Source organism: Nymphalis io, chromosome 3, assembly GCF_905147045.1.
Source record: "Nymphalis io chromosome 3, ilAglIoxx1.1, whole genome shotgun sequence".
Taxonomy (NCBI): domain Eukaryota; kingdom Metazoa; phylum Arthropoda; class Insecta; order Lepidoptera; family Nymphalidae; genus Nymphalis; species Nymphalis io.
The window spans coordinates 3,573,535-3,601,460 of NC_065890.1; the positions used below are offsets into that span (position 1 = coordinate 3,573,535).

General features: G+C 31.5%; 1 protein-coding gene across 1 annotated transcript; it reads right to left on the reverse strand.

Annotated features, from left to right (window-relative positions):
• Positions 1–11,771: 11,771 nt before the first annotated feature.
• On the reverse strand, positions 11,772–27,908 carry LOC126781329 (homeobox protein aristaless-like). The gene is made up of 5 exons (XM_050506267.1): positions 27,773–27,908; positions 18,009–18,267; positions 17,873–17,918; positions 12,445–12,635; positions 11,772–12,187 (listed from the first exon to the last, which is right to left on the reverse strand). The coding sequence occupies exons 2-5, from the start codon at positions 18,209–18,211 to the stop codon at positions 11,845–11,847; spliced, it is 783 nt and encodes a 260-aa protein (XP_050362224.1). The 5' UTR covers positions 18,212–18,267; positions 27,773–27,908; the 3' UTR covers positions 11,772–11,844.
• Between the last annotated feature and the right edge of the window lie 18 nt (positions 27,909–27,926).

A 27,926-nucleotide genomic window follows, 5' to 3' on the forward strand; every position in this document is an offset into this window, starting at 1 on the left:
GTTTTCTCACTGTGCTATTGGCTATCATAGATCTATGAAACAAATAGAGCAGCCGAGATTAGACGTGTTATTTTATCAAATAAAAAAAAATGTATACGAACATAATTTTTCAAAATTTATAATATTTTTTTATGATATAGGTAGACCGGGCAAATGGGCCACCTAATAGTAAGTGTAAATAATAATAATATGAATCGGTTTTTTAGATTACCAATGCACCACCAATTTATGTCCCTTGTAGATATAAGTTACACTGGCTTACTCATCCTTCGAACCGGAACGCAACATTACAAAGTATTGCTGTTTGGCGGTAGAATATCTGATGAGTGGGTACATAACCAGATGGCAAACCCTGGTAGGGTTTTGTGCAAGCAAGTAGTAAAGTACTTTTTAAATATATAAAATTATAATAACAAATGCCGGAAAAACTAAGTATTTAATTCTGATCGTCAAATTCACTATACATAAGATCGGAATCGCAAACCGGTTAATGTTCAATTAACACGATAATCTTGTAAAATGACGATAGTTGCCTAAATTTAACGCCTACTTGCTAAAAGTTTTGTTATTTTTTTTTTATTTGTTATTAATCTATGGAACAGTCCAATACAATATCATTGTAACAACGTAAGTCACGTCGTTACAATGTCGTTACGTTGATGATTGCGAGACGCCGCTCATAGCACGCTCCCTTGCCACCGCAGGCTCGCGGCTCGCCAGTATTATTGAAGCACTCAACTATGTTTATTTGCTTTGCCCGTGATTGGCTATTATCGATTCTAACTATTTCGAACACGTGCCAATGCCACTAGATGCTGGAAGAATAAATGGGCGACTATGTTAGAAATATGCCAGTAACATTATAAACTTTTTTGTAATGTCTTTATATTGTAAAGTTAACTACTTTGATACATTTTTTAATAAACTTCTTAAACTTTTTTTGATACCAATTCGGGTATCAATGTAAAATAAGCAGTATCGTTCGGAATCAAAAAAGTTGGAATTTTATTTCAACTATTTTATTGAACTCAATATTTATAGTGAAGTATATAGATACAATATATCGACTATGTATGAATGTTTCTATTACTAGGCAATTAACATTTTAAATAAATATCTTATTTATTTTATATAAATGAAACCACTATATAACTCTGTTAATTAATCTAAGTAAAGTTCATTTATCATTTTTTATGATAACAATATTACCCGCCACTAATTCAACTTACGATGTATTGAATTACGATATCCGCTGAAAGTCTAGACGCCATTTATATTGTCTGCCAAGACGTTCCAATTTCAAACGAATTCGAATCGTGTTCCTTTTAAATGTCATTCGTGTGTCGACTCCGGCGCGTGCCCGCTAATGGAAAGCCTAACCGAATGTTTCCTTTCAAAAAATACCATAAGCCATATCATACAATTTTTATAGCTATTCTCTTACAAATAAAGCCTAAATTAGATTGCGTCGTAAACTAAATAGGATCTCATAATTAATGTTTCGCAATAACGTTATCAGCCAGCATTATTCGGTTTGTGTTTTCGATTTTACCCTTATCGAGTTTCCAGAGTGTTCGAATTAAATTAAACATTACATGCATTATTCGGGTTTATCGTCGATTAATGACAATCGATTACAGACATCAATATTTCATAAACACTGGCTGATGATAGTTTTCTATCTATTATGAATTCAATCAGCATAAATTATTTTTAATTTGGCCGGCGGAATTCATTGACGGGATTTGTTGACCGTAAAACGATGATTCGTTCTTACGATCCCTAGTTGATTGTGATTAATCTTTTTTGTTTATATTTAATTTAAAAACGATAGGCATTTTGGAATTGGATAGAATAAACGTTTTGTAAACATTTTTTTAATTGATTATATTGGTATCATGATATTTTGATTAACTTAATTAATATAACAAAATATGCTATTAGCAATATTAAATTGGCATTTTATAGATTAAAAATATACTTCAATTATTTAAATTAAAAAAATTGTAAAGTTATACGTACATTCTCTTTTATTGTCTTATTAATTATAGAAAAGCCGTAAAGCAGTTGTTATATAAAATGTATATAATGTATTCGTTCTAAAATATTATAATATCTGGTACATTTTTAATTTATCCCGGCAAATAAATTGTCTAAATGAAATAAATAAATTGAAATTCGGAATATGTATACTCATAATACGCTTTTGTAATAAAAACTGACTACCTTTATTACATAATTGTAGATTAAAACATAACATGTTTCACTTCACTGAATTTCTTATATATTAATATCAAATTTGATCTGTATACATGTCACAAAGAAATATATAATATGTCGTAAATAATAAATTAATTGAGTTTGATGAAATATTTAATAACATTTGAAATTAAGATGCAACAAATTATAAATTTAATTTAACGTAATAGCCGATATGTTGTTCTTTAATTATAAGAATGTGTTATATTTGGCAATAAATTTAAAAATTTAGCATTTTAATACAAAAATGCAGTTCAATTAGAAGACGAAAGATATTTTGAGGAGAAGATTTGTTAATTGTAATTTATTATTGTATAATAAATGGCTCGAACTATACATGAGAGTTAATTTGTGTGGGTATTGCACACATACATATCCACAAAAAAATTACACATAAGTATTCACACAAAAATGTACAATAGTGGCTTAATTTCTTAGGTGGTAGTTCTTTGTGCAAGCCCGTCTTGGTAGGTACCCACTCATCAGAAATTCTACGGCTTATAAATAGTACTGTTGCGCTCCGGTTTGAAGGGTTATTGAGCTAGTATATCTACAGGCACTAGGGACATAACGTCTTAGTTCCCAAGATTGGTGGCGCAATATTTACCATCCACTTACCACAAGTGGCCCATTTGCCTTGAACATAAAATAATAATAATAATAATCTCATACAGAAATCTCTTTCTTCCAGATGACTTTGTAATACCAACATAATGCACTAAAACAATATTTTTAGATTGCTTAAATTATGACTTAAATAATATTATTATATTATATTTACATAAGGTTAAAAAAATAACATATGCTTACATATGTACATACGGAAATAACGTGACTTGAAAACAAATGTAAAACGAAACTAAAATACTATGGTCTTTTAAATAAATTTATGTGTAAACAACTGAAAATGCATTTAATATACATAAAATCACTTGTAAGTATACGAAACCATGAATGCAGAGAAACAAACTTACTTTGGTATTAGCTATATCTACTGGACAAGTTCGACATACCGTAACCGTAACAGCCTGTGAATGTCCCACTGCTGGGCTAAAGGCCTCCTCTCTTCTTTTTGAGAAGGTTTGGAGCTTATTCCACCACGCTGCTCCAATGCGGGTTGGTAGAATTCACATGTGGCAGAATTTCAGTGAAATTAGACACATGCAGGTTTCCTCACGATGTTTTCCTTCACCGTAAAGCACGAGATGAATTATAATCACAAATTAAGCACATGAAAATTCAGTGCTTGCCCGGGTTTGAACCCACGATCATCGGTTAAGATTCACGCGTTCTTACCACAGGGCCATCTCGGCTTAAGTTCGACATACATAAAGCTTCAATTAATTTAAAAAATAAAACTCCATCAAAATTTTGTTCCAAAATTTCACGTGGCTTAAAATAAAAGAATTCTTTTAAATAGAAAGTTTTTTTTTATAACTACAAATGATAAATTACTAAACAAGGTCGTAACGATTTGTTTTTGAGTTATGAGTAATTAAACACAGACACACACACACACACACACGACCGTCTTGGTACTTCAATCTGAATTATAATTTCGTTAAAATCAATATGATATTAAAAAGACAACTTATCCTTTAACTTTGAAATGAAACTTCTCTGATGAAGGTTGAAGGTCAAACTTAAGTGCATCGTTTGTATATGCAACGTTTTATTGCAACATTTGTGATACAATAATGTCTTCTGCCCCGTTCACTGAATTCCATAATAATATCCTGGGACATTATTCACACTGATCCTAATCTAACCAGAGCTTGTACTATGGAAACCAGACAACTGATATACTACATATACTACTTTTCTTTTGTAAAGATATACTTATATAGATAATTACACCCAGACTCAGGACAAACTGACATGTCCATGCACACAAATGTCTGTCCTGGGTGGGAATCAAACCCACAACCTTTGGCGTGAAGGCAAATCAAACACGCTATATTCGCACTATATTTGATAAAAAATAAACATTTTTTTTTTCGATTTAATTCCATTTATCTCATTACCTTTTTTAATAAAAATAACAATAATATTTAATGTTGTATATACAACAGACATATTTGTCTCAAGACAATTTTGTAGTATCTGTTACCAATACAAAAAACCAGGAAATTTGTATTCGTTAATCGATCCCATTTCCCATACCCGCCCATATGTTACCATTAGTGATAACGAGACATTTATGACTCGATCTAATGAACGTCATATATTCAAGAGTTGTTCTAGCACATGGTGTTGCCTGTTTTATTAAAATAAAGCTTAAATGTTTCATCGTTTCATTATTATTACAATGATAAATTCTATCGTTAATTTGTATCAATTTATGATAATTTTATAACAAGTATTCGTATATTTATTTGCTTAGTTTTATTTCATAGTTATATTGGTAATTTTTTTTTTAAAGTAAATATGTAAAATGTTATTTTTTATTTCATATTATGTACCATTCCAGTGAGTGTATTTGTAATACAATAGTTATAGAGTTAAAAACCTTCCCAGAATTGCTTGCACTTAGCAATTACTATAGAAAAAAACTCTTTTATTATAAGTAATCTTTTAACTAAACGTACACATAAGACTTTGGCTATACATTGTTTAGCGGGTGATTGGTTAAACAATGCTGTGTCTTCTTCTTTGGAATATCAAATCAATGATGACAGAAAGAGAGAAATCAGTAACTTAAAACTTATTGTAGTTTACAGGTAAGAAGTCGGGACGTGACGGTAGCATGCGCAAGCGATCCCTTGATGCCCCTCGAGAAACGGTGAGGGTACCGCTGATTTTTAGTGGGTATTTCGGCGCCTTCAGTGCCGGCGAATCCCGCTACCCTCCTTATGTAGGGGAAACGTATAAATGAAAAAAAGATTACAGGTAAGAACGTAAATATTTGGCATTTAATTGTTATTTAATGTCCATTCAGAGAGAAAGAGAGAGATAGAGTGTAACTCATAAATATATTCTAAAGACCTACTCGATAAAATCGATTTAATTTCTAATGTAAAGACGGACAGCGATTCTCAGTTCAGTATTATAAAATCGAATAAATAATAATCATGTTTCATACACAACGGCTGGGAATCGATGAATACGAGTTAATATTAATTTTCTCGTCAAACAGTCGACCGGCTCTTTCAGCTAATCAATGTATGGCACCATAAAAGCTATGTCGTAAATAATTTTACTATTAATTGGCACTATGTTAGAGGAAATGTTATTAGTTTTAATATTTATGACGCTCTGTTTATTTTAAAAGGAAAAGGGTGATTTTTTTATGTTGTTTTGAATTTCGAAAAATCGAACAAATTGTTGTTTATACAACGTCTAATAAATCTCACTAATATAATTAACTGCCTCATATTATCTTATACTATTATTAAAAGTTGAATTGTTAATAAACTTTGACCTTTCAAACAGTAATTCAAATCTTAATCAAAATTGGATCAGCGTTTTGTAAATGTACAAATTTGACATTTGCAAACTCGTATCGGGCTATTAAAAAGTTATAGTGTTTCCATTTTAAGAAACTCTCAGCGCAGTGTTCTAGAAGTCGGCAGTGTCCACTGTTTACACTTCCGTGCCTTGGACAGCACGTTAAGCCAGTGGGCATCTGAAATCTCTGTCTGTATCAGATTGCCGTCACCATGTTATGAGAGTGCATTGTAGTTGCGCACACACTTATAATATGTGTTCTAGCAGTTAGCTATTCTCAGATAACAATGGTCGCCATGATCAAAATCGATCAGGAAGAATCAATAACATAAATAACAAGATACAATTTAAAATGTAAAACAATTTAATCTCAATGTAAAACTTAATTTTAACATTAGTTTTTTATTTTTATCAATGCAAGTATCAAGGTTATGATCCGTGTAAGGATTTAATTTATTAATTCAAGATCTAATTGAGGGAAAAAGGCAATTCAATAATAGTTGAGTATAATAGATAAATTACCGGCTACCTGTATCAATTACGAAGTTTCCACAAATTGTTAAGTAATTCGACTATTAATTTTGCATAACACTTTAATACTAACCTAGCTTCCGTTTATATTCCTGTTTCTTTTTAAATGTCAATGTTGCTTAAACAAATCCCAGATAATTGTCAAAAAATCTTACAGTCTAAAATCCAAATAAAAAGTAAAAAAGTCGATGTCGCTGAATGTAATGCAATAATAATAAACAACCCAAATAAATATTTATCTTACAGAAGTACTTTTAAAGAAAACGTATTCCGTTCAGTAATATAATGCTCAGAATAAGCGAGTCGTCGCGACAAAAAAATACATTAATTTATAAAACTAAACACATTAACAAAACGAGTATCCATAATACGAACCCTGTATTGCAAAACCACGAAGTAAATGAAGTAAATTGAAACAGCGAAAAGCTTATTAAGACTCCCGAGCATTAAAACGGCGTGTATTAATATAATTTTAATGGAAACATTCCGTCGTTCTTCTAACAAAACGTCTTTATATGTTAGCGTTATTTACGAGAGGCCGTAAAACCTCGTATAAGATCACTGAATAAACGTTAGGCATAATACGCACCAACCTGACAGCTCCATAAAAAATAAAAAAAATGTAGTGCCGTCTATGATTATTTTACTTATCGATAGGATTTTACACGTCCTTAATTTCAAATAATTTAAACGAAGAACGGGAATGTTGTAACTATAAAATCGATGATATTGAAAACTGACGTCCAATATCGGATTATGACAAACGTTTTATCTCATTAGCCCATCATGGGGAGTAAGTATTACTGCTTATAATTATGTCAGCTCGTAAAACCGATGTCGATATGTCGGCTCAACACTAAGCGATGCGCTTGCGCCGGTCACAGTCCGTTGTTGATCATAAAATGCTACGCTAACCGCCATTATCATCACAAAGGACGCGTGTAATTGTTTGTCAAATAAATACTAATAAAATTTTTATATTTATTAAATGTGATTTTAAAAATAACTCGCCATTGATTTTCATGTATCTTTGATAGCAGATGATCGCATAGTTATGTTATGGCTACTTCTTTTTTGATAAACGTACTTATATTTTTGTATTTTTCTTCACATTTAGCGTTTATCGTTTTTGTCATACAATTTTGAAGTACGTGAAACCCACTGGTGGCCTTCCTCTTCTATTAAGGAGAAGTTTTAAAGCTTCAAGTTTGTGGAAATTCTTTGACCACCGCTTGAGATGAATAACAAACACAAATTAACTGCATAAAATCACAGTGGAGCTTGCATAGATTAGCGATCGTCGATTAAATCCAGAGCTCTATCTTCTAAGCCATTTCGGCAAGTCGACTCAAGAAACCCAGTTTGTATTCGTGTATGATGTATGATTTCATAAGATATATAAAATGGAAAAAATATAATTAAAAAAAACAATAAATTTTTTAACATCGTAAATGCGTTAAATACTTGTTCGTGTACATAGTCAGAAATATAGAGTCAGTGCTGGTGGTAGAACTTTGTACAAGCTCGTCTGGGTAGGTACCACTCACTCATCAGATATTCTACCGCAAAACAGCAGTCATTGGTATTGTTGTGTTCCAGTGTGAAGGGTGAGCGAGCTAGTGTAATTACAGGCACAAGGGACATAAAATCTTAGTTCCCAAGGTTGGTGGCGCATTGGTGATGTAAGCGATGGTTAACATTTCTTACAACGCCAATGTCTATGGGCGTTGGTGACCACTTACCATCAGGTGGCCCATATGCTCGTCCGTCTTCCTCTTCTATAAAAAAATACATAGTCCTTTTTAACAAGATTTAATTTACGTAACTTCACTTGTTAGTATGTGGTCAAAACTTGCAACTTAAGTTTTTATCACTTTCCAATAACCGATTAAGTTGAAATTCGGAATATAAGTTAGGTGGCAACGCAATAATATGGCGTCATGGAGGCTTTTGCATCATGAAGCCCAGAGTTGAAAAGTACTTTCACTCATTTATTTAACACAACTTTTACCTTATTTGAAATTTATTTTTATAAGGGTTTTATTTATTTTGTGTATATACATAGATTATTATAATTCAATAAAATAAACTAACATTTCAATGCACTTTATATATTTGTGAAGTCGCACGATGCATAACACGGTTATACAGTCAACTACATATAATTTAAAAATTATCTAATTTTACAAATTACTAATTCTCAGTTCGTACCGCCAACCGCAGGTCTTAGGTCAGGTAATTAGCGCACGTACGTTCGTATCCCTTCACCAGACCTTGGTGCTTAATTGGTGATGCGCGCGTAAGACTCTTTAGGTCTTATGAATCATGGTTTTTAAGACCTATAAGCGATAGAAGTCAACATAACGCGGTTGTGTTACTGATATAGACAAAAAAAGTATTTTTTCAAATAGCAATTATTTATAATTTTTTAATTTTACTATGATTTTTTATAAAAAAATTATAAAAAAATGTAAATACGATAATGTATTATAATACACGATAATGTATTATAATACATTATCGTATTTACATATAACTTTTTTTGAATTTGCACAGTGTATCGTGTATGAGGTTTCTATGCAGTACGACTTTTTTTTGGACTGTGTGTTGCTGTTGGCCCTAGCGGCCTCTACAGCGTCACAAGGTGGGATGGGCGAGTTGAACTCAGCCGGATGTTGGAAGCCATACGAGGGGCTCAAGAGAAACTGACGTCCTTAGGGTGCCTCCTGTGAGGCCGGACCTCGGCTTATAACGCCGTTGAAATCGGGAGCAGTACGACTGTGTTAAGTTCGTTAGTTGATATAAATAAACAGAATCTGACCTTGGATTTTTACATTATGAAAACAGTATAATATTAATTTTTCAATGCTTATCGAAGATGATCGAGTTAACGCACATACGTTCGTATCCCTTCACCAGACCTTGGTGCTTAATTGGTGATGCGCGCGTGAGTTTAACTAATAGCAGTTTTCTATATAACAATGTATTTATTTAATTATTTATGATCCACTGAGGGTGTGCTCGACGTTGAGGGACTAATATGTGCCATAAGAATTTATACTACATTGTATGTTTATAAATCTGGAAATGGATACTAAGTACAATATTTTCATCATCATCATATATAGAATCTTATATCGAATAATATCCCTTATATAATAATGTTAAGAAATTGCAAAGTTAAAAAATAATACAATTTTGATGACTTTATGGAGGTTTTGTATAACTTATATAGTACTTACTATCAACTTACTCAGAAAGGACTTGGGGAGCGAATATTAGTTTTATATTTCTTTTTCGCCTTGCACTATTGTCGTTCTTAATACCATTATTTACAATAAAAATTAATTAATAATAATGCAATAATTTTATTATAAAAATAATTTTATTCATAACCTTACAATGGACAATAGACATTTACAAACAATAATTACAGATTTAATTAACTAAGAACAGTAATTGATGATATATAATAATAATATTTAAAATGATTTTTATTTCAATATTTATATAATAATATTGATTTAATTATAATTAAAAAATCACATAAAATATTATGTGTCAGTCTGTTACAAAAGTAAAAAATATTACATAAAGTTTATAATTACAAAATAAACGATAAATCTTAATTTAAACAATTAAACATTAACAAAATTAATGTAACCATAAGGTTTAAACACACCTGTGACATCATGCGAAGCGATAGCGAAAGCGACGTTATTTATCACGTATGTAAAACTATAACTGCGATTTGACTGAATTATTACAGATTCGAAATTACTGAAGCTTATCATTTCTCAATGTTCTGAGGGTAATGTCTGAGGGTACTCAGACGGTCTTGATAGGGTCTGGCATGATGGCCTTATCAGCAAGCTTCCTGCATATGGCCTGCCTGCTAGCCTGTGTGCGTGGATTTCAGACTTCCTGAGGAATCGATCGTTACGAGTAGTGGTTGATGGCCACTCGTCGGATCAAATGGCTATAAATGCCGGTGTTCCCCAGGGGTCAGTGCTCTCGGTGACACTATTTCTACTGCACATTAATGATCTGCTGATGCCCGGTATCCATGGGTACGCAGATGATTGCACAGTTGTCGAGAGCTACAAGTCCAACGCGCGAGCTAGTGAGGCCCAAATCCAGGCTCAGAGAGAGGCTATGGTGGAGCGCCTGAGCGTGACCCTTAAGGCAGTATCCGATTAGGGCGATGCCAATCTGGCCAAGCTCAATGCATTTAAGACGCAGGCGTGTTTGTTTTCCGCCAAAAAGTGGGAATTCCAGCTACCTCCCTCCTTCCGAAATGTACCTATAACTAACCATCTTGACCTTCTTGGCATTACTTTCACGTCGACTCTAAATTTTGGCTCTTTATTGAGTCCAAAGCCCAAATAGCCGCTCGAAAATTTAGTATCCTTTCCAAAGTGAGACGTTACTTTACTCCAGAACAACTGCTCAACTTTTATAAAGCACAATTGAGGTCATGTATGGAGTACTGCTTTCACCTTTGGGATGACTCTGCCAAGAACCACCTTCAGGCTCTAGAGTTGATTGAGAGGCGTGCCAGAAGGTTGATAGGAGACGACGCGTTGGTCGAGTCTAGGCTCCAAAGTCTTGAACATCGACGTGTGGTTGCATCACTCTCAGTCTTCTATCGGATACATTTCGGAGAATGTGCTCTGGAATTACATGAACTGATTCCTCCAGCTCCTTTTTACTATCGAACGGCCAGGCAAACGCGAACAAAGCGCCATAGGTACACAGTGGAAATTCCCCGCCTTGCGTACGAAGCGCTTTGAGTCTACATTCATCATTCGCACTGCGAAACTTTGGAATGCTTTGCCTGAGTCCGTATTTCTCGATAGGTACAATGTTGGTGTCTTCAAATCCAGAGTAAACAGGTTTCTTATAAGCAAGCGTGCTACATCTTAGATCGTGTCGATGCTTATCATCAGGTAAGTCAACGGTCAAACGCTGGCCTATTAATAGTAAAAAAAAAAGACGGGCATGTATAGAGCTCTGACAACGTGAAAAACTCTGCATTTCTTTCGCTTACCTTGTTAATAATCGCAGGTGTGTCCGAGGTTTAAATATGCCTAAATTTCATTTAATACGCAGTATTGCTCCGGATTAAGTATTAATTAATGATAATTCTATACGTAAATCATATAATATTTTCAAAAACATAAATTTGGAATTTTGCAATACTTATTTATTTTAGTGTTAATAATTTATCTATACATTTTATTTTAATATACAGTCCCAATGAGAATAACAGATTTTGCAACCATAATTATATGACGACAATATGCTTATAATATTTGTTTTTAATAATTAAAGTCATGTGATGGGATGCACAATTCTTATCTATTTTATTGATTCGTAGAACACCAAATAATTGTAATATGTTTTTTGTATTGAAGTGTGCTCTCATATTAAAAGAAAAATCCTGCAGCAGAGATCTTGAACCATGCCTGTAGATGCAGTAATATATACATAGTTGAATAGCATTCACTTAACAAAATGTTATTAATTATTCAGATGGCGTTTTCCGTATGGGACATCCTACATAATATTATTTACCTCATGATTATTTCACTGTTTTCTAGCCTATTAGCAGATCAAATCAGCTCTCTGTCGTAATAACTCCAATCGCAATTCGTGTTCCCGAGCCGCTAACCTCAAAGCCGCTATACTCGAACTCCTCACATCTTCCGTTAAAGGAGGTAAAGTTTCGCTCCCCGGGGAAATCGGGGGAGAAATGGAAGGTGATCGGGTGACTTCGGGCGATAGTCGAGATTGTTCAGGCGATAAACGTGGAGGTTCGGGGACTGTTAGATTCGCGAATAGAGAGTGGAAGTGAGCGGGAGAAGTTGCGTATAGTGGAGCTCCGAAATGGGGGAGACGTGACAGCGGCGGGAGATATTGTGCACTGAATAGCGGCGAATTCGCATACCTAATGGAAAAAAGAGAATTAAATACATTTTTACAGTAACTTGACAGTAAAAACATCTATATTTTATTAAAATAAGTAATAATATTGTAAAAAATGTAGAAATTCTAGTTTATGTATATTCATATTTTTTTTAGTTATTGCAAAAGTTTAAATTAGTAGACATTGTTAATATAAAATAATTTTTTGGTTTTTTAATAAAATAATAATATCTTCAAAAATATGCTTGAAAATATTTTTTTAAGTCGGCTAAAACTTACCTAAAGGACGCTAAAGCACTGTCAAAAGGTTTCCTCAGCCCAAAGCCTAGCTGGCTGAGTGTGTGCGGCGGTACCGGCATGCTCGGAGTTGGTAACGGTTGCCCCCCACTCAAGTACCCGCTATATGGATGCGCGTGTGGCCCCACCTTTTCCTGCTTCCGCCACTTCGCACGCCGATTTTGAAACCATACCTGTTAGGCAAAATAATTTAAATTAGCTTAAAATTTACAGGTCTATTATTATTTTTTCTACTATCAAGGCAGAAATGAAAATAAAAGAAATTATTTTCTAGTCGAGGATTCGCAACGGTCCTGTTTTCGGAATAAAAAAAAGGTATATAATTTGAAATAAATATAATTTATGTCACGCTTGAGTCAGTAAACTGTCTCGATGTTAATAAAAACGTTTTCAAAAACAACAACAAACTAAAATTACCATTTTATTTATATACTTATATATATTAATAATAATTTACATAATCATTACTAATACTGTAATGTTATTGAAATAAAGCGCATAACAAAAACCGCGTATTAATTATGAACAGTGCGAAAGAATACATTAATTACAATTTCAGAACGTAATAGTGTGGTTGCACAATTTATTACCCCTAATAGCTAGTTCATACTAACATAGATTATAATCAACTTGTCAGTACATAACCAGAGCGGGCAATCTAATCTGGACATTCTAGGTTGCAAATTTTTATATAAAATTATATGTAGGTACTTATTAACGAACTGAGCAAAAAATTAAGTTAATTAAACTGTACTATTTGATAATTCAAGTAGATAAGTGATAATGTTACGATTTTTTTTAATACCATTTTCTGCCCAGACTTCGCATGGATATTTTGAAGCGTAACGAGATGTTAAATTTCAAATCCGAATGTCATTACAACGTTACTAGATTACGTTTAGGTGATGAAGTTTGTGACAGAAGAACGACTAATAATTTCGGTCTAATAATATCAGTGATGTTCGCCCGGGTTTGAATTTGGAATCATCGGTTAAGATGTATTATATTCACTGGGTCATTAATGTTCGCTTCGTGTGTACGGAGTTCAATGCTCTTTTTTAATATGACATAAACACACAACAATCATTATATACAAATATTAAAGCACGCATAAAATAACATATTTCTTTCTATACTTTCTTTCAAATATATATTTAAATAACAGCAAGCGCTTACAACAAATAAGCAATAACGTTAATAGTTAATGAGTTAAAGTAAAACAGACAAACACAATTTCTATCATATTATAGTGACGCTAGATCTAAATTTAGTATCAATATGTAAACATAATTACTACCATATACGTCCGTATAGCTAAATATGTCAAAAGCGAAAAACCATTCAATTTTATATGTACATATTGATTTACAGGCTATTTGTAACACGTAATACATTAAATGCTTAGTGCAATTGCTTATTTACGATCTACGTTCGAATAAATAGTAAAACCATAATTAATAATAGCTTACAATGAAAACCTCCAACGCGGTCGTTAAAATATAACAACTTACAATATTTTAAAATTTCATCTAATATTCTTCTTTTTTCATAAATTAGGCTTCAAAATTCCAATTTATTAAAAAAAAAACAACATTTTACTTAATATAAACATAATGTTTTTTTTAGAATGTAATTTTTTTAAATTAAATAGTAATAGTTCGTGATATATTTATTTTATTTTAAATTATTAAAAATAAAATGTAACATTAAAAAGTGTGAATCCATATAAGATAATTTATAACGTTCGAAATTAAAATGCAATTTATTATCTGTGATGTGTCTTGAACATTTTCCTTGACTGTACTAACTAAATAAGTAATTAAATTGTGAAGGCTTAATGAGGACTTTTTACGAGACAGTTGATGTCTTTAGAATACAGATCGATTGATTGACATATTTGTACTAGTAACTTTGATGTTGAATATCAATCTAGAATGATACATTGAAGGTTACTTTACAACTTGATTTTGTATTAAAATTTATTAATATATTTTAATTATCTTTCATTTCAATATTTTAAGTCAAATTGTTGTTATAATTTATGATCAATAAATAAATCTAGAAAAAAATAAAATAAAAATATATATTCGGAAATAAAATAAATATATTATATATAATAAGAATATATATATAGTAACAAAGTGTATACGCGCCACGCACACACACACAGAGAGCGTTGACGACATGACGACATAATAGAGAGTGACGCCGTTTGCCGTTACGACCTACGAGTTTCAATCCCAACGCGCGCCAATAAATGCTTTACATCGAGAATCGCTATAAAGCGATAAGACGGCTTTATTATACAAACTTGTATATTATGATAAGTACCGCTGTATTTTATGTTAGCCGTACAATTAAATATCTAAAAATCTATATGCATATATCAAGAAATAGAATAGAAAGAACATCAATTTATTTATACATAACAATACGATTTTCCTGAATACATTATAAAATAATTTATTTAATTAGATTCTTACGTGTACTCAATAATTATGTTTAATTTTATTGACGTCAAGTTGCAATAAAAAACCCAAAGAAATAATATAATACGTTATTAACTTTAATAATGTAAATACGTAATTAATGCATGAAATAACAACATTACAAATCCATTTGTAAAATTAAATCTGACTCATAGACCGCAATGCAGGTCATCGCTAGTTCTAATCAAATAATCTTAATATATACATAGCTTGGTGTTTTTTTTATAATGTGGGTAATGTTGCTATATATAAATATACTGGACGTGCGTATACACCCGTATTAAGGTAATGCATTTTGTCCCACATTCCTTTTTATTTTTTTATTGATTTTAATGTCTTGTTTACTAATTATGACGTAATTACAAACTTTTCTATACTAAAAGCTTCGATTTATGTTGTATGTTTGGTTGTTTGTTTAGGACAAATCTTGCTGTTTTAAAACCAATTCCACTTATCCAGTGGATTTAAAAAAAACACACACGTTGTTTCAGTTCAGATGAATTTTTATGATAAGTTTATCCTGATTCAAAGCTCAGGATTCGCTTCAGACGAACGAACTCCTTAATTCAATAGCATGGACTCGAAATTTTGTACATAAAAACTAGTTTTAAAAAAATACTAATAATATATTCAGGTGCGTATCGCTAGGAAATAAATTGTTAATGATTGTTAAAAATAGTTTTATAGTTTGAAGGATGAATGAGCCACTATAAAGGTACAATGACACATGATTAACTTCCTAGACTATCTGGTTTTCACTTTGACGATGTAAAGTGTGGATTATATATCTTAAACTATATTTTTCATGCAATTTATATTATATTTAAATTATTGAATTAATAATAAAAAAGTTACTCTTGTATTTTGTAATGGATGACATTAATTTGGAATCAATAACATACTTTATACGTAAGTTAGAGACGTACTTACGAGTATGCATAAAACACACACATACAACCGTTTAAAATACAGTATGATATACGATTATATAAATACGGAATCCAGCTCTTGATTACATTATTATTTAACTCACTCTTAATAATCAGTCGTAATCAACAGAACTGACTTTGTCTATGTGTGGGAACGCCCTTAATGTAGACGTGAGAAAAATAATAACGTATGTCATGAATAAGCAGTTATAATGGTTTTTTTTTGTCCAATGCATTGATCGTTATTGGATTTCTTTATTTATCAACAATGACAAGTCTATAGTTATTACACATTAGCTACGCACAGTAAGTAGATTTTTTACAAACTTTAATGATATCGTATGACGTTTGTATTATTGAATTTTTTCTATAACTTAAATATAATTATACGACCTTTTTTGTATTTTTTTGTATTTTTTGTATGTCCGTCTAAATTTATACCTTTGCTATAGAACTAATTAAAATGGATATGCGCTCGTTAAAATAAAAATATCAGGTTGTCTGGTGCAATATCCTGTTTTTTCAAAGACAAAATAATTAAAAATAGAGTACGAATAACAGTTTCCTTTATGTTAATACGCGGGTCTTCATATTTTAATTATTAAATGAGTTGATTTAACTGACTTTGAAATAAAAATTTCGTAATAAAATTGTCATAGATCATCAATTTAATTTATACTGATTTTATAATCGTCAGATATCTGTTGCACTGTGTTGTTTTCTAGTCAAAGGTTTTATTAACAATAATGATTTCAATACATTTCGCCTGTTTATTTGTTCAGAGGATTTTTATGTGCCGTCATTCATTGACGTCATCAATTGATTGCACTTATATCGTTTATTTGTTTAAGTGTAATAAGAGCAAAGGATTTACTAGATTTTGACTTCTTGACTTAGCTTAAAATAATGATATAATTAAGAAAAGAGATAATATAAATAAGAGAGAATAGCCATCACATGCAGGGCATATTATAGTGTACAAGTATGTGCGCAAACACAAGCCCTTCACACTCATAAGTCGATCTGATGGCTAAATATGACACGACCGGAACGAGTTAAGACGTTGGATCAACAGTTTTTCGTGCTTTCCAAATCACGGGAGTGTACACGCTTCTAAATTCCGGTCTACTGAGATTTTTTCAGCAGAAAAACTATATTTTTTACTAGGCCGACTTTTGATTTAAGCCCAGGGTCTCGAGATCTACGGTCTTATAAGCTAGACAATTGACTAACGAGATGAAACAAAACATTTTCAACTATATCGACATAGAATGCTCCAAATACAGGTAAGTTTTTTTTTCATATTAAACTAAGATATTGGTGCATACAGCCAACAGAATTTAATATCTTACTTAACATACTTGCAAAGTCAGGACGGATCAATAGTCGTTCATATAATATTGTACTAGCATTGTGTTGTGTGCAATTAATTTTTTGCTGTAAGATTTATGAACATGCGCAATCGTATATCTTTATTACACGTGTTAAAAAGCAAGTTGAAAGATAACGGATGACGGATCTACGTCGGATGTATCAAAGGGCTTAAGATTAGTTTTTGCTGATCCCATAATGGGCTTAATTGTCCCACGAACGTCTTAATGCATATCGTCACGTAGAGACACGATGTTATGACTTTTTATTTAAGACAAACTCCTCATTACTTCGATATGTAATCATATTGGACTGTGCAAATGCGGATATCAAAGGGTGCCGATATTTTTTCTTAATAATTAAACGAGAAAATCATATGATGATTATAATTATACAGCTTTATTTAATATATACGAATTACTGATTATTAACAATAACAAAAAATAGTTAAATGCTTAATTACTTCTTTTTTTTAAAGATATTAATATATTAACTGACATTTATTAATATACATTTAACTATCTCGTCTACATTATTTATGGCATTTTAAAAATGTGTTTCTTTAATTTTAGGATAAAACACAATAACCAATTGTGCTAAAAAAATGCCAGTAAAGCTTACCTGTATCCTCGCTTCTGTGAGACCAATCTTCAGAGCCAGTTCCTCCCTAAAACAAAAAGATTTAAAGTGATTAATTTTAATTAAAAAAAATACCTTCATAACATATACTTAAGGCTCAATTTTAATTAACACGCACCTCGTAAATACATCAGGGTAATGAGTTCTTCCAAACGCTTTCTCCAATTCATCAAGCTGATAACTTGTGAATGTTGTTCTATAGCGTCTCTGCTTCCTTCTGGGGATGTCTTCGTCATCAAACCCACTACCAGATCCAGGACGTTCATGGTCATGAGGAGGCAGGTCGGGGGTGGTTGATGAACTAGGGTCGGATACTCCCATTATAAAGTACTTGTATATGGTGGATTATATGGTTGCCTGGTGAGGTAGTAGTTAATCTGCAACAATAATTTTTAATTAAATATATGTAATACGAACATGTAATTTTGTTTGAGCGAAATGCATTTTAAAGGAATATTCTACAAATAAAATAAACTTAAACGAACTACCGAAAATTTTCGAAAAGAAAAATGACCAGATTTGAGAAGAACCGGCGAAAGAAACAGCGCATAGTTTTGTGTCTAAATTTATAATAGTTTACAATTTAGTGCCATAAATAAATACCCAAGGCAAACGTTTCAATCGAATTTGCTAACATCTATAATCTCACAAATTGTATAATAATCTTTCACCCACGTTCTCCGATGGAATTTTTGGTATTTTATAATTTGGTTGTATATAAAGACTGACTAAATATATGCTGTCGAGTCGTAATGAAACAAAATCCCATATGGTATTAGCTTACACATACGATATTATTGTCAATGATTTATTGAACAGTATTGATTACAAATGATATTTGTAACAAAGCACGTTTGAATCAATATTTTACTATCAATTAAATTTAGGTCCTCTATTTAATAATATTATTTATTATTTATATTATGCAATGCTATTTTAACTATTTAGTGATAGATTGACGATTGCAGGATCAATTCCGATAATGGCAATACTACATTATTTGGCGATTATCGAGATGCTTGTGTTTGTGCATGTTTCCGGTTCACGGCACAAGTTTTCCTAGAACCGTAAGTTAAGAGTGAAGCGTTTGCTGGTTTTTATTTTTATATTATGTAAATGTATAAATAAATAATAATATATTTTGATTAATACTATTCTTTTTATTATAAAAATATAATATATATAATCCATTAATTTTAACTTAAGATTATCTTAAATCGTGTCATTCATATACAGATTAGTGAAACAGACTTTCCGAGATATAGCAAACGTAACAAACAAATAAACCAAATAGCAATATTAACATAAAAGCAAAATACTAACAGTAAATATAATTATTTATCATTACATCCGTATGAAATACTGCGAACAATCGCGATAGCAATCAACAATCATTATCTAATATAAAAATGTTATTGTATGTTTGTGTGTTGATATTAATAAACACAATTACGCCTGAACTAAAAGTCGTCAAGCACAATTAAGCCTGGTATCGCATTTCCGCATCTAAATTGCAATATGCATGTCCCGCTTTCTTTTACCTGTCGTTTTTGAAAAAAAAAAACATAATTTTATTAAATATTGCAAAGGGAATGTTGATTGTTTTTAAATAAACAAAATAAATATATATTGCCTTTCTCAGGCGAAGGTTGCATTCCAAAGTCTCCATAAATATATATGTGCATATATAAGACAATTTGTATGCATCCTTTAAATGAGTTTTTTAAATCATTTTACACCAATCTTTTGTTTTTTTCGTATTTATAGTACTTTGGAGTAACACCACAGATATCGAAACAGCTTTCATTGTTTTTTTTAACTAGTAACACTTATAGTTTATATAAGTTATATTATTAGCAATAACTGCGACTCCGCCAAGATGGAATGCAGTTTAGGACGAAAATATTTTGAAATCAGTCATTTCAACGTACTACACCGTACTATACCATTTGAATTATACATATAAAATATTTAAATTATTAGGTGAAATAAAAAAATGGTTCGCTCTTGATCATTTGCCATATTAATTTAAAAAGAGGCAGTTATTTTGAAATCACAGACAGAAATTTCAAATTTATTTATTTGTATGGATAAGGACCTAGTCGAAAAGGAATATTTTAACTTTCATTTTAATCAATAGAATGTTCGGTAAGTAAAATAGCTGACTAAGACCAGTTTTGTGAGATAAACACGTAAAATTGTAGATATTTTTCACAAACATATGCTGCACGCAGAATTACGATTACTTGGTATTGTTGTGTTCCGGTGAGTGAGCCAGTGTGATTACAAGCACAAGGGACATAACATCTTAGTTCCCAAGGTCGGTGACGCATTGGCGATGTAAGCAATGGTTAACATTTCTTACAATGCCAATGTCTATGGGCGTCGGTGACCACTTCTCATCAGGTGGCCCATATGCACGTCCACCTATACTATAAAAAAAACCTTAGTTTTTCCCACAGTCAATAGTTTGTCTTACATTCCCAAAAAGATTAAAGGAAATCGTATATTAGACAAACATCAATATCAATATAAGCTCATTAGTAAGCACAAACAAACACTCACTTATGAAAGAAAAAAACTACAACTAACTTGTTACAAGAAATAACAAAGAAACCACTGAACGATGTCGTTAAACTTTTGTATCACGACGAAACTAATTTGACAATACGACGTGATGAAGAGAATATTTCACTCAAACTCAATTTGGAGTTCTAACAACAGCAGCTGTTTTTAATAAAAACAGAAGTAGAATTACATATACAGTGGTAATAGCACGTAAATATCCCTAACATGGGCAAAGACCTCATGTATTGTATAGAGGTTTTACTTGGTGGAAGGGCATTGTACAAATCTGTCTAGGTATCACTTATCACTTACCATCAGGTGACCTATTAGCTTAATAAAGGGTTCGTGTTTATTCTACCACGGTTCACTGCCAGCTTGTTTTAGTTAAATGTTATTTAATTTAAAAAAGTCACATGTACTGTAAGCGTAAAAATTAGTAAAATATATTGCCTGGATATATCCACATACCATATCGTACCGTAACAGCCTGTAAATGTCCCACTGCTGGGCTAAAGGCCTCTCCTCCCTTTTTTTAAGAGAAGGTTTGCTTATTCCACCACGCTGCTCCAGTGCGGGTTGGTGGAATACATACGTGGCAGAATTTCAGTGAAATTAGACACATGCAGGTTTCCTCACGATGTTTTCCTTTACCGTAAAGCACGAGATAAATTTTAATCACAAATTAAGTACATGAAAATTCATTGGTGCTGGCCTGGGTTTGAACCCACGATCCACATACGATTTGAGGAAAAACGCACTGAAATTGGTTAATCTATCTTGAAAAAGTTTCGATAAAACATCAGCTGGTACTATTGTGGTTTTAAACATTTAATTGCAAATGAAAATCTATTTTGCATTTAAATAACTTTGTTCCGTGTTGCAATACAATACTCGTGTGTATCGGACTGAAACGCAGATCCAATTAACGGAGTGTTAATTACATTTGAGTCAATTTAATGGCGAATTTGTTTCATTAGATTTAGTCTTTGATGAAGATTCGGAGAAATTTCGTTTATATAATTGTTAATGTAAAAAAATATGGAGTGAACTTAATCGACGACGTTTTATTTATACTAAGGAAAATATATTACCAAGTTTGTGGAAGTAGGTGAATTATATTTATATAGTGATTATTTTTTGACTGCCTCATTTGCTCTAGTTGCTTGATGTAAGGCCCAATGCAGACCCGGAGATCCTGGGTTCAATTCCCAGGTCAGGACAATAAAAGGTAATTGAGTTTTTCTCTCAGAAAATTCTCAGTAGCAACTCTGAGTCTGGAAGTTGGAAATGTATACACTCCCGCGCCTCGGAAAGTACGTAAAGCTGTTGGTCCTGCGCCTGAACTGTTTCCGGTCGTGTCACATTGCCGTGCCATCGGGTTATGAGAGTTAGGGAATAGAGAGTGCACCTGTATTTGTGCACTATAATATATCCTGCGTTGTTATCTAATAGTTGGCTAATCTCTCTTGAGATTGGCCGCCGTGGCCAAAATCGGTCTGGAGGACATTATTATGATAGTGATTATTTTATATAGTGATTTTTGTGTTATTTAAATGAAAATCAACGAAATTTTTATTCAACATCTTTATAAGAAAAATATACAATTTAAATATTTTGTAGGTTATAGTTATATTTTCGAATTAGGTACCTAATACGCAAATAAAATTATAGTCCGTTTTTAAGCGCATACGTTCTTAAATCATTTCATTTACACATTCATTTCAATTGCATTTTGATTGAATGTTGGTATAATTTTTTTTTTTGATTACTAGATAAAAGCACCTGTCTTCGAGATAAAGTGTGATTGAGAGTACAACGACAATATATAAAAAAAAAATTGTAAAATAATTTCTGTAGCTGATAATACTAATAATAATAATTTCTTGGAATATTGACATCCTTGATAACCAAAAGTATTTTATATATACGAATATTTATCACCGAATTTATATCTTATGAATCATTAAGCAGTGTTCTTTATCTTTGATTAATAACACGTATATTTATTGTATACATAATAACCATTTTCTAAAAGAACGTGTAGCTAAATTTGAAAAATTGAGAGAACGATATAATGTTGCGCTTTTCGCTGATTTTGTTTACGGTTCAATCTCAACGTAGGAGATACCATAGTGCAAAGGTATGTGCGAATATGTAGATTCACATACTAAGTCTTATAATTTCATGTAACGGCAGGTACCACAACAGGACCGGGGAGAGTTCAGGTGCATGACCTGGCTTCACATGATTTTCGAGGTGCGATTGAGCCAATAATATTAATCATGATGAACTCGAATTTCTGCTTGTAGTAATAATCTTGACGATTTATTTTTCTTTAAAAAGCAAAATACATTTCAACTTATAAGCTATATTTTATCTCATTGTTACTTTTATGTAATTATTTTTTACTTTTAAGTAGATAATAGATTAAATTAAACTTTAATGCGATCTCTTCTAGCGTAATCTTAATCCTATATTTTTTCTAGTAAATTAGGAATCCGCTGCTATCGATGTTAGCCTTGAAGCGTGACGGAACTGCCACCTGCAGCCGCATCTGCTGCGCACGCGCCGCTGACTGGACTTCATGACCATATTAAATTTACAAAAAAATCTACCTAAATTACTTAAAGAGAACATTTTGTTTTATAATTCAAACTATGTGTAGATCATATTTACATGCAACACAAAAATTCAAAACCCTTTTTTTATGTAGCTTTTAAATTTATCCGAAATAAATATATCAATTTATAAACGGCCTATTTTAAAATATTAATAAGGGTGTCAAAGATGTTATCAGTAATCTATGTATATTTATAATTATATCATAAGTATCATATTTCAGAAAAACGCGTCTGGGTATGGCCATCCATTGCAAAAAATCATAAATCGAAATATAAAATATATATTTGATCTTTGCTGTCTTCTTCGTAATGTTTTTGACCAAAATTTTCGTATTTGTAAAAGAAAAAGATGAAGGTTAGAAAAAATTAAATTAAATAAAGCTATCGAGAAGTGATTTAAGTCGGTCGAGTGATTTTGCTTGATATTGGAATATTTGCCATTGATTGAGTTTGACGGTTAATCGGCGCATTGACAGATTTTTTACAATCGAGTTAGCGGTGCCGGGTTCGTTTGCCTCAGTGTTGCCAGTATTTTAATGTGCCGCTCCATTAGCTAAATACTTAGAAAACTTTCATTTTACGAAATCAATTATAATTTGACCGATTTTTATAATTGAACAAAACTAATGTTTTAATTTATAAAAATATATGATTACATTAAAATAAATCCCGTTTTATTATGATTATTTTAATTATTTTTAATTGTCAGTTTTAAAGCACTCCTTAATTGATGTCAATTTGGAAAACACTATCGCTTGTTTGAACAACGAAATATCTTGGGGTTATTAAACACGAATACTTGAACACCACGGGACTGGTTTACCTGTCTCTTGGTGTCTAAGCTCTGTTAAAATCTAAATGAAATAGATTTTGCAATTATATTTGTATAATTTATGATTTAAGTTTACAAAATATTTTGCAGATTTTTTAAGATGAAGTGGTATATTATAAATAAGATAACCGTCATAAAGTAAGAAGTAGTCTCCCTTAAAAACTAAATCATGTTCTCTCTTTTTGTAAAGAAAGCTTGGAACTTGTTCCACCACCTCATTCTAATACGTATTAGTGGGATAAGTATGTTGCAGATTATCATCCGACATATGCAAGATTCTTGATGGTAAAGGAAAACATCGTAATGATCAAGAAAACAATCAAAGGACAAGAAAATTCAATGATACTGGCTTGGAATCGAACACCCAATCTTCGGTTCAGAATCACGTATTCTAACTACTGGGCTGTCTTGGTTCACCAACGGACATATTGACTTTTAATTAAACAAGGCTTATGATACTGTTACATTATTTTCCCGTACACTAATTAACCAATTAATGGGCTCGAAGTCGATAACGGCAAGATTCAATTAATTCTCCATCGATAAATATTCGCTATGTTGTAATTTTACGCGCCATTGAGTAAAAAGCATGGTAGCTGCAACGATTGTATTTCATTTTAGATTAATTTATAAAACTATACAACTTGTAAATTGTTAGTTTTATAACGGTAGATAAAAATTCACTTCATCGTAATTTTCCTTTATTATAATACGACTCGCTGATGCAAGAATATAAAGATAGTAAAATAGTAGCGAAATTGTTATTGATACTTGAATTTGTATGTACTTACTTTGTATGTAAAGAAAAAATGCCATATAATTCAATTTTAGGTCCATATTTATTTAAGGATTATCCATTGCAAATCTTATATTTAAGACTTATTAAAGTATCTTTTTTAAATAACTATTGAAAAAGCTTCAAGATTATAAAATAATCCATGAGTACTACAATGGTTTTTGAACGAACATTTTAATACATCCGGCTGAAATTATTTTTAATCTCCTTCTACAAAAGCAATGCTAATAACGTCTTAACACATTTCAAATACTAAAAAGTCTTCGTTCAAATAAAATACGGAATGCAGTAGATTAGAAGTATAATAGGATTGATTTAGATGTGTCCGGCGCCTGGCGGGATTACCTCTGTTTGTGATCCATTAGAATAATCGATTCACTTGTCTTGACTCGTCCTTAACACTTGACTAATAACAACTTAAGTGTTCTGTGACAAAGTGTTTGAACAATGTTACGATCTTGAAATAATTAATGTTACAACGGGAAATTGCTACAAAAACGAATTCATTATCATTTTAATTGATTAAAAAAAAGTAAAAATAAAAAGTTGTAAGGTAATTTAAAAATTAATATCAATTATAATTAGCGTAATATTTGTATGAAATTATGTTCCATAATTATAAAAATTATCTAATTAATCTAAAGAAACAATGCAAGGTAAAATTTGAATTGAATAATAACAATATGTTGGTGCTAACGTTTTGCAATGAATTTTATCTATAGTGGATTAGAGTTTTTGTCCATTAGGCTTAAGTATTAATGGTGTCCCGGATTATAACCTCCGAACATGATAACAGACGAAAGCATGTGACTCAGCCTTGACTGATGTCCGTCTGCTACCTGATAAACGTCACTTCCCAAAACCATAACGTCTTAACTCCCCAAGCAATGTAAATTTTTTTTATTTATTATTGGGGTTAAAATAGAGCGAACGAACTAAGAAAATGTAGTCAACAGTGAAAAATTACCGTGACCTTTTGATACATTTTATTATTTAATCTTTATATTTTATGTTTATAATTTTGACGAGTTATAAGCATGTTTTTTTTTAATTAATTGCAACAACGTGGAAAAATGGCCTACTTGGTCAGACTACCATTGTTCATACTTTCATCATAAGAAATATTAACTGTTTCTTTCCTTTAAATGTGCTACAAATGAACTAACATATGAATTCTCTTCACAATGTCGGTATTTATACAAAGCAAAATAAAGTATTAATAACTCATATGTAGGTTTCTACCAACAAGATGGTCTACTTAGACGAACCGGTACAACACACTACCATCATTTTAAAAGAATTAATAATTTTTTTCAATAACCTTTACATCGTGATATTTTTAATTTTAGCGCAAGTTATCAAAATCTAAGACTATTTATGCCTATTTTAAGAATTTTATTTCTAACTAATTATCTACCTTCATTGTTTCTTTTGTATGGTAATATTATGCTATTTACACAAAACGTAATAAGAAAATGCATGTATTAACATAATTTGATCAAACTCGAATAATTACATCAGATAATTCGATCAAAATGAAACACATACCGCGGTCTACGCTATAATCATTACAATCAATCTCGTATGAATTTTAGTCTAATTTCATCACTACGTTATGGAACAAAAAATATCTGATCACATCAAAAAACATCGAGATATGATCTCGAGGAATCGACTTTCCTATTACACACGCCGCTGGTAGCTCCGAGTAGCGTGTAATGAGAAAAATCAAAATGTTAATTAAGATCTAATGAGGTCTAATACAATCAATGCTGCTCGCTTTTCGGAGGCATTGGCAAGTCATCGTGAGGGTTTATCTGAACTGGCTAACAAAGATCTCTGACCTTCGAACAAAAACGTCCCGTGGAACGAACATCATCAACAACCAAGGGCACGTCGTGGAGCTATTAAAACTGGAAACGTTAATCGAATCGAGATCGGCCAACCCTTTAGTAAAAAAAATGTTAGAATCACTCATTCGAAAAACCATTGTGATGTGAGAACTCAATTTAGTGAATGTTGAAGCAATACGTGAGGTAACTTGAAACGGTAATGAAGATATTTTGTCAGACAATCGTGGCGTTACAAAACTTTATTTAGATAATATCAAATATAGAAAACATACAGGATATGAGGAAGTCGACGACGAAAAAATATATTTCCGATATAATATATTGCCGACGCTACGAACAACAAAAAAATCTCTGGTCGTATTCAAATGATTGCGGCGTAATTTGAACAAATTTATGGTAACAATAAAAGAACGTTTCTAATAGAAATTAATAAAACAGTAAGACAGAATTCTATCAAAACGCAACCAATGCCATCATAAGATGTTTTACAGGTTTATAAATAGAATAAATGACATTTTCAATAGCTACATCCTATAAAAATCATATAAAAATGAGAACAATAACATAAATGCGCTATTGTTGTAGTCCGATGCAGCATCTAACAACATTTATAGCACTTGAGATATGGGTATAAAATTCAAAGTTGACCATAATACAAGCTATAAACAAAATTAACAACACAGGAACCCCCGCTGGTTTCAATTTTGGTTCTGACATCGGCCCTAATTCAATAAAGCAATAAAATTCACCTAATTATGCAAATGCTTTTAAAAATTCAAACATTATGCTTTTTGGCTCTAAAAATATGAAAGGCGCCGTCGTGATACCTCGTTGTGAACTTTGATTAATGATTGTGGGATACGCCGTTATCAAAATAGTGTCATTATTTTAATAATTAATTATGAAATGTAATTAACAAAACAGCGGGAAGGTGTAATGTGAAGTAGTTTACAGTGAAATGAAATATTTCGTTTTATTTACTATCATTGGCTTATGTATTGCAATAAATTACATTTTAATTGTTAAAACAACTGATCTTAAATATCTTTATTTAATCATTTTTAACTCTTTGAAATACAACTAGTAAAATGGTAAAGTATAAACTATTATTTTAATATAAGCACATATATATGTTTTTCTTTAAATTGTTTTATACAAATTTTTATTATTAAAGTTTTATTTTTTATATACTTTAAAGTAATTTGTACTTACATAAAAGCACTTGATACACCAAATTAAACTCGTAAAGTCAAAGTCCTTAAGTCACAAGTGTTAACAGTGAACAATTTACTGCTAATAAACTCCACAAGTTACATGATACGCCTCAAAGTTACGAACACAAGACTGATAAACTATGACACACCAA